This window comes from Dreissena polymorpha, chromosome 10 (assembly GCF_020536995.1).
Source record: "Dreissena polymorpha isolate Duluth1 chromosome 10, UMN_Dpol_1.0, whole genome shotgun sequence".
In the NCBI taxonomy this organism is placed as follows: Eukaryota; Metazoa; Mollusca; class Bivalvia; order Myida; family Dreissenidae; genus Dreissena; species Dreissena polymorpha.
The window spans coordinates 21,208,696-21,218,271 of record NC_068364.1 but is presented as its reverse complement, the minus strand read 5'-3'; the positions used below and the strand labels follow the sequence as shown (position 1 = coordinate 21,218,271).

At 35.1% G+C, this 9,576-nt stretch overlaps 1 protein-coding gene across 1 annotated transcript in view; it reads right to left on the bottom strand.

Annotated features, from left to right (window-relative positions):
• The window catches only part of LOC127848981 (uncharacterized), a 13,133-nt gene extending 3,557 nt beyond the window's left edge, over positions 1 to 9,576 (bottom strand). The window contains exon 1 of the mRNA XM_052381710.1: positions 9,571 to 9,576. Coding sequence (XP_052237670.1) covers positions 9,571 to 9,576 — 6 coding nt within the window. The remainder of the gene's footprint in view (positions 1 to 9,570) is intronic.

Genomic DNA, 9,576 nt, shown 5'->3' with positions numbered 1-9,576 from the left:
CTGTCAGAAAAAAATATATATGAGACACTCTCTGTGACAAGGGAGTTTAATGCATGTGCGTCAAGTATCGTCCCAGATTAGCCTGTGAAGTCCGTACAGGCTAATCAGGGACGATACTTTTCGCTTTGATGATATTGTGTTGCGCAATGCACATATTAATCTTGGACGACACTGTACGCATATGCACTAAACCTCCTTTATACAGAGCGAGGCTAATATTTAGATACAAAATCAAACCCTGCGATCTATGAAGTTAATTGCGTTTTCGGGATGTCATTGCCCATCGAAGGATATATTATATATCCATGATTTACTGTATTTAACATCACCATGCACAATACATTTAAATGAACAAATACCTTTTAGTTGCTACTCAAGTGTTGATAATGTTGCAAACTAATATTCATACGTATTGTGCATATTAACAAGTTTAACAGGTAAGTCTATTTTTATTAAAACCTTTGCTTCTATTTTCTTTTCTTCTGAAATAAAAAAAGATGTGTGAAGAAATGAATAAACGATCTATAATGATGTTTTGTTTTATACACCGTCGGTCATTTTTACCGCGTAATATCTTTTTGAGACCAATATTAAAAACTCATATGTACTTTTATAACTAAATACAATCAAAGCGCCGTAGGCGCTGAAGGCCTAGGGCTAGATTTAGTGTGCTTGGGAAGAAGTTTAGTTCTTAAAAAAGATAGTTCGACTATGTATATAGATGTCAATATCTTTATACATAGTCAAACTATCTTTTTTTAAGAAGACGTTGTGTCGGAAGCTTTTTATTGATTTAGTATGTGTATGCATTATTATAAACAGGTTTATAAAAATCAAGGCTGCAGCTGCATTTTTCAAAAAGTCACAATGGATAGTCGATCATTAAGTTATGGCCATCCTACATAGGCGGTGAAGATATGTGGCTGGGAACGAGATTATGACCCATCTGGGTCTGTCACTTTGTGTGTGTCATAAATGCTGAATGCCCGTTTTGGATGAAATGACGTCCTTATTCAACCAGTATCGGTACATGTTATGCTGATCAGTTTGTGTTGAAAATATCTCCATTGATCGCGTATCTGGATAACATAATTAATTTCAAAGTACGGAATTAATTGTACTTATATTAATCCATAAATACTCATGGTTGCCATGGGAACAAAAAATGTTCTTTTTTCATATTTATTACTATTTTAAAGAATTTAAGCAAAAAAAAAAAGCACAGAAAATCAACAAAATATGTTCTGGGCAGATATGTAACATCATTAACATGTTAATTATATACATAAATATATGCACATTTTCTGGAAAAAGGTGTGTATTCAGAAATTGAACATTTTGTACAGCTATGAACTTAAAACTAAAACGAATAAATCCTCATGATACAATTTGTGTTGTGTGTCTGTAGTGCCAGACATTATTTTGTTTATTTAGCAATTCAATTTTGTTCCATGATTGATAACATTTAATAAACAAAAAACATTAAGTTTACAGTTGCTATGGAAAGAGTAATTTGTGGATTGCATATACATGCTGTTTGTGATCAACACTGTATTTGAAGTTAATATATTATTAATCTACGCATAAGTGTCAAACCAAATTCACTAGTGCATTTCATACGTAGATATTCAAAAACATGATTTTTAACTAAAACAAAATTAAAGCAATAAGCACTACATATTTAATGGCACACGTCACTAATTAACTCACTATAGATTGAACTTTAAACACCAAAATATTCATTTACATGTAAAAATAAATCAAATACAAGCATAACATGAACACATACGTTAACATCACATATCCTGATGTTTAAATGAACTACAAAAGTATAAGTGATAATATTTTAAGACAACAATATTAGCAGGCATACAATACAATGTATTTATGTATTTAGTATCGTGTAAAGAATATTTTATAGTTAGATCACTATGAACGAGTTGTTTATCATTAATGAAATACATGTGTCCACACGACACGGATGCCCCCAACAGTAACTTTGTCACTACATAAAAGCATAATTGTGTAAATGTTTTTGAGATATACATCGCCTTTATTTTATTTAACTATTAGTTTGCTACATAACAGGTGTTCAATATTTAAATTTTGTTTGTTACATATGTCATCTGCTGCAGTTTGTAGATGGGTTTTTTCTGCCAATTCTTTGTATGCATGTTCGAACTTGGCCTAGAGACCATCTAGATAAAACCTGTGAACAAGTTTGGTGAAGATCAGATGAAAACTACTTGAATTAGAGAGCGGGCATCAAGCTGAATGTTTAAAACGCACTAAGTGACCCAGTGAACTAGTTTTTTGCCCGGCATGCCCCATGTTCACACATGGTGTAGACATTATGTAGATACAACTTCTGACAAAGTTTGGGAAAGATCGGATGAAAACTACTCGAATTAGAGAGCGGACACCATGCTGAATGTTTGATACGCACTAAGTGACCCTATATAATTTTTAGGCCCGGCATGACCCATGTTCGTATTGACCTAGACATTATCCGGATGCAACTTCTGACCAAGTTTGGAGATCTGATTAGAACTACTTGAATTAGAGAGTGAACACGAAAAGTGTTACGGAGGCCAGAAAGACTGACAGACGGACAGTGCGAAAACTATATGCCGCCCGTTGGGGGCATACAATATATTTTCATGTATCTGACATGGTGTGCAGAAACAACAAAAATGTAAAAAAATATTCCCTTCTCATACTTAATATATTACCTATGGATGACAGACTAATTGGAAAAACAACACAAGATACAGATTTCTTAAGCTGCAACCTCTTGGTCATGTCTGACAATTCATTGAAAATATAAAGTTTCAAAGCATTACCACATATTTGTGTAGTTGGTCGTGCTTTATGAGAAAGATATTTTTTCTTTCTACTTTCTTTATTTGTTGTTATGAATCTTAGATCATCATTGCTTTCATGTTAAACGTGATCATGAACACAACCATTAATATTGACATCTAAAACTATAAATTTTGACAAAAATAGAAACATTTAAATATGTTCCAATAAAAATAATCAAATATTCATTGTAATTAAACACATTCCTGACAAATGCATTAATGCTATCATTTCGCATGGAGTTGTCATCGCTAACCTGTCATTGTGAGATTGCACAAAGATTTGCAACATAAATTTGATATTAGTTTTTAATACAACCTTGCTCAGTTCACATTCTGTTAAATGTAATACAATAATTTTAAGTACATAAAATGAAAGTAGAAAACGTCTAAGGGAATATATGCCCGTAAATTGTTCAACGAAATGTTAATATTGTCATTATATATATATATAAATTGAAAAGTGTTTAAGATTTTGACAACTACCTAGGCAAACAGACACATAAACAGCGTCTAAAATCGTCGTTACAACCGGCAATTATAAACGGCTCATACAAACATCATGATTTGTGTAATAGATTCATTAAACATCAAATTCCATCCTTTAAGACCAACTTTGATTTTTTTTAATGAGAAAAACAAATGAAAAACTTATTTTAATTTACCTTAGACAAAAACCAGGAAGTTTATCCGAAAATTGTCACTGTCGACTGTGCCCTACTGTATGCATTGTTTTTAAAGCTGAACATAATTTAAACCATGTAAAAATCAAGAGAAAATACGGAAAATTAAAGTTCCACTGACTTATTTTTATTGGTTTAGATTATAGTTCAAAGTTAATGGCAAAGAAGTTGTTATTGTTTTGACAAAGTCCGCGAAACGGTAGTTAGAGACCGTCAAGTGAGCAACTTATTCTCGCATGAATATGTAAACAATAAAAACTATGTCGTAGCCAATGATTAACAATTTTGATTCAATAATATTTTTTTACATGTATTAAAGTTCAAAGTAAAACTATTATACATGGCAAACAAGTTGCTCTTGTTTTGACAAACTCCGCGAAACGGTAGTTAGAGACCGTACTAATGCTTAACAATTTTGATTCAATAATATTTGTTTACACTTTGTATGACACTATCATGTTATATAGTGATGTTCTGTATTTACAAGCCGGGTTATTGAGATCTGCAAATCGGAATTATACAAATTTGGTTTTGGCAGCCAGCCAATTCAGCTCCTCTCAGAAATCGGTATCAGTACTATGGCCTAGGGGCTTCGCCCCAGGCCAAAAAACAATCAAAATTATGCACTTACTGCGGAGCTGCGTCGTCCTGATATTAATAAATATCCGGAGAATTTTGTCTCTAATTCCGCCATTGAATATGACTGCTTGAGGCTGCAATAAAAGAATATACATTGAATAATATTAAAAAATGTACCTGACATTTGCATGCACATAACATCAATCACTTCGTCATGCCTACGTAAGTTTTCCTTTATTTTTTGCTTTTTCAATAGGAAAAAAACAATTCACATCCTAAAACTTAAATTAAAAAAAACATTGATTAAGTGAACTAGATTTCATAAACATTTTTCGTTCACTCATCTTTTGTGTTTATACCGATCTTTTAATTTGGAGCATATAACATATTTATTGGAATTATATTCTAAATAAACTGTTTATATTTAATCTACACTTTTTAATATCATAACGTAACGTCATTTAGCTAGAATATACTTTTTTTCGAAAGAACCCAATGACTATTGTCTAAGACACACACAGAAGTTTTTTCCCCTCCCATTGCATCCAAACGTTTGTTATCACCAACACGACATCTTGTTGTATCTTTAACTTACCATATGTATGTGAAGATATTTAACATGACGTAACATGCCTTACCATTAACCGGTTACATATTGCTTTGTCATGTGTCATATGTTTGAATGATTGGCATAATTGCTTTTTCCTGATGAAACCACATCCAATTACAAGCGTTCAAGCGTAATAAATGTATCCAAATAACGTCTACTTTTGTTTACTTTTATCGGGACAATTTACACAAATAAACCAATTGTACACATTTCTCTATCTTTTCTGCGGAAAGCACTATTAGAGTCTTTCTAACAGTGAGATGCAAATACTGCATTCAACAGTTGTTTTTCTAAATAAAATAGTCAATTACTTTGTCCGCCTGTCTTGGTCAGCTACTTCAACTAATTTTGAACGGCTGTCAATGAAATGTATTTTACTATTGGAATGTTGTATCGAACGTACGTAAGGTGTATTCTGTATTGAATCGGTGCCCGTTATGACATTTTATACAAACGTTTGTTTCCCGTTTAATGATATAATCTTCGCTTTAAGATGTACGATTAGTAGAATTTTGATACATTGTTCTGCTTGCGTATTCGTTGCCTTCTCGTGAGTAATAGATTTTGTAGTAAAGCATGTTAATTATATTTAAAAAATAGCTATGGAATTGTGAGCATTTAAGTATTGAATTTCGTAAGAGGCAGAACAAATATTACTTTTAATATATGAATGAATCAAGTTATAATTAAGAAAAATCAAATAAAAGTAAGCATACACTTAATAAATTAGTTTTATAAATTTTCACACAAATAATAAAATGTTCAATAACTAACACAAATTACCTTGTAAATTTAGTATAAATGATACATTTATTATTAAATGCTATGTTAAACCTCAATGTTTAAGCCTTCAAAATTAATAGAAGATGATAAAATAAAATGCTTAAATGACTCACACTTGTTTCGCTGTTAACAGTCCGCTATAAAGTTTAATGCTATTAAACTGGTATGTTTCTACACCCGATGTATTCAATGACAATGAAGGACACAGACTGAGTTTGAGATGTATATGAACAGGGGTGACATCAGGAAGCAATAACAAAAACCTGAAATATGATATTCGCAACTTTAAAACCCAGGAATTCCAAATTCGAAATGCGCCTTTTAATAAATGGATTGAATTTCCGGCTACAACATTCAATGATTCATCAGAAATAAATGTGGCGTTAAGATTTAATGATGCTCTTCAATAAGTTGATTAATTTAAAGGGACTTTTTCACAGTTTGACAAAATGACTGTATATGGCATATACTAATCAAAGCGCTGTAGGCACTGAAGGCCTGGGGCTAGGTTTAGTGTGACGTAAAATGCATTTAGGATGTTTTGTCCGAATTTCTCCCTTTGTCCGCATTTATACGGTTTGACCCTAGCGGTTGAGTGCAGAAGCTCAGAGACTGCAAGAAAAGACAATAGTTGTGTATATACTACAGTGTACATAGACGGTGGAGGACAACACGATACTGGTTGTGGGAACGATAACCTTTTGTTCAACTCTACAGATCTGGTAGAGGTTCGTCTACATAGGCGGTGAAGATATACAACAACATGGCCGCAAAAAACTGTTATTGTTGGCGTCAAATAAATACCTTTCAATAGCCTAAATAGTTTTCTATTACATAATTAACAGATCAGGAAAACACTCATACTTCCTTTGTAATGTGTATACAAAAGAACATCCACTTAAGCCCAAGTCTAACTTTTGCCGGTAGAGCCCCGTTCCATCCCGGTTTGCTAACGCCGGTCGATCGGCGAGGACCGAGATGATTCGTAGCGTAGACATTTTTAACGCAGTCACACTATTTCCCGGTGCCGCCCCGGTAGAAGCCGGTCAACAGCCCGGCAGAGTCCCGGTCATACCCGGACTGGCTACGGTTTATCCCGGTCAAGCCCCGGTTGTCACTGCTAGTGCCCCGGTGAAAGCCGGCAGCGTCCCGGCATAGCCTCGGTAGTTGCCGGTAGTGCCCCGGTGATATCCGGCAGCGTCCCGGCAGAGCCCCGGTATACCGTAACACCGCCGGCACTCACCGTGTCTATACCGGCATCAGAGCTACGGCAATGCCCCGGTTTCACCCAGGTCGTCGCCGGTAATGCCCAGGCGGAGCCCCGGTGAATGCCGGTGGCATTCCGGCAGAGCGCCGGTTTTCTTATGTACCGTAGCTATACCGGGACTCTAACGGCATTCATTAAAATGAAAGAAAAGAAAATTGTATGAAAAAGTTAACGCTTTCTGCGCAGATTGAGGGTGTTGACATGTTGATTTTCTCTTCTTTCTTCGCATATTTCTAAGTATTGTGGTATTCTGCATTGATCATTTAAGTTTAAATACAATTCACCGTACAATATTATTTTTTTGACATTTTCTGTTTTGAACCCCCCAATTTTTTTTTCCTCCATTTTTTGGGATCCATTAATTAACACAATTCAATCTCATTCATCCAAATGTTGAACAAACAACACTTTTTTTAGTATGTTTTAATATATAAATGCATAATATATACAAATGTGATAGTTTATAACATGTGACAAAAGGAATAAAGAAACAAGGGCTGTTTGTAAAACATGAATGCCCCCCATATGGGCTGTCAGTTGTAGTGGCAGCCATTGTGTGAATACGTTTTTTGTCTCTGTGACCTAGACCTTTAACCTAGTGACCTGAAAATGAATAGGGGTCATCTGCCAGTCATGATCAATGTATCTATGAAGTTACATGAACCTAGGCGTAGGCATTCTTGAGTTATCATCCGGAAACCATTCTACTATTTCGAGTTACTGTGACCTTGACCTTTGACCTAGTGACCTGAAAATCAAATGGGGTTATCTGCCAGTCATAATCGATGTACCTATGAAGTTTCATGATTCTAGGCCTATGCATTCTTGAGTTATCATCCGGAAACCATTTTACTGTTTCCAGTCACTGTGACCTTGACCTTTGACCTAGTGACCAGAAAATCAATAGGGATCATCTGCCAGTCATGATCAATGTTCCTATGAAGTTGCATGATCCTAGGCGTAAGCATTCTTGAGCTTTCGTCCGGAAACCATTTTACTGTTCCGAGTCACTGTGCCCTTGACCTTTGACCTAGTGACCTGAAATCAATAGGGGTCATCTGCCAGTCATGATCAATGAAACTATGAAGTTTCATGATCCTAAGCGTAAGCATCATTGGGTTATCATCCTGAAACCATTTTACTGTTTCGAGTCACTGTGACATTGACCTTTGACCTAGTGACCTGAAAATCAATAGGGTTCATCTGCTAGTCATGATCAATGTTCCAATGAAGTTTCATGATCCTAGGCCTAAGCATATTTGACTTATCATCCGGAAACCATTTTACTATTTCGATTCACTGTGACCTTGACATTTGACCTAGTGACCTGAAAATCAATATGGGTCATCTGCCAGTCATGATCAATGTACCTGTGAAGTTTCATGATCCTAGATCTAAGCGTTCTTGAGTTATCATCTGGAAACCATCTGGTGAACGGACGGACCGACGGACCGACCGACATGTGCAAAACAATATACCCCCTCTTCTTCGAAGGGGGGCATACAAATTAACAAACAAGTGATGTCATCATCCTTCGAAAACGAGAAAAATTGCCATATGTAGTCACGAGTCTTTTTTTTAATAAATTGTCAAACAAGAGCTGTCACCATAGGATGACATATGCCCCCTATAAACGGTTTGATAGAAGTTATAGCATTTTTCGAAACCTAAACGCAGATTTCGAAACCTAAACAGGGAACCTAAGTTCAAGGTCAAGGTCACAGGGGTCAAAATGTTAGTGCGTATGGAAAGGAATTGTCCATATAAACAAGCATACCAAATACGAAGGTTATATCTCAAGGGACATAGAAGTTATGAGAATTTTCGAAACCTAAACGTTGATTTTGAAACCTAAACGCAGACCATAAGTTCAAGGTCAAGGTTACAGGGGTCAAATTTGTGTGTGTATATAAATGCCTTGCCCATATAGACATGCATACCAAATATGAAGGCTTTATCTCAAGGGACATAGAAGTTATGAGCAGTTTTCGAAACCTCAACGCAAAGTGTGACGGAAAGACGGACAGTCCGATCACTATATGCCCCCTTTTCTTCAAAAGGGGGCATAAAAAAACATGGCAAAAGGAAATTACAATCTTCGAACATAGAAATCATTTACAATGTATGCTTGAATGAAAAATAAAGAAAACAAGAGCGTCAGAGGACAGCGCGCTCGACTATTCGAGTGCTTGATAGTATAACATAAGCCATCATGGGGAAATTAATCAAATTAATCAATAAGGTCAAGGTACTTGTTCAGGTATATTTTCAACAATCTATTGAGCATTTGCAAAGACATAAAACAAACTAATAAGTTTTTTTTTCAAGTTTGATAGCAATAGCTTGGGTGGGATGTTTGGATGGTCCTTCAAAAATAAAGTAAATAAATACTTGTTTCTTTTTTTTAAACCATGTTTCAAAGAAAAGAAAAAAATCTGGGTTGGGTAGGGGGAGGGTTGAGCGGGGGTATAATGTGGGGCGTGGTTATTTATAAGAAAGTCTTTCAAAAATATAAAAGGAAAACAAAATTTATTTATTTATTTATTTATTTATTTTATTTTTATTTTTTTTGGGGGGGTGCAGGGATTCTGCGTTGGGGCTTGGGGTATTGTTTTGTTTGGGTGGAGTCCATTGTGGTATTCAGGTATGTGTCGTATTGTCAAATTATGAATAAAATCTTATCATACATTAAGAAGTTATGGAAATTTAACACAAATTTATTCTTGTGACCTTGAGAGTCAATGCATTCAAATGTAAAGGTACAATTTAACTTGCCAGGTACACTACCCTCAT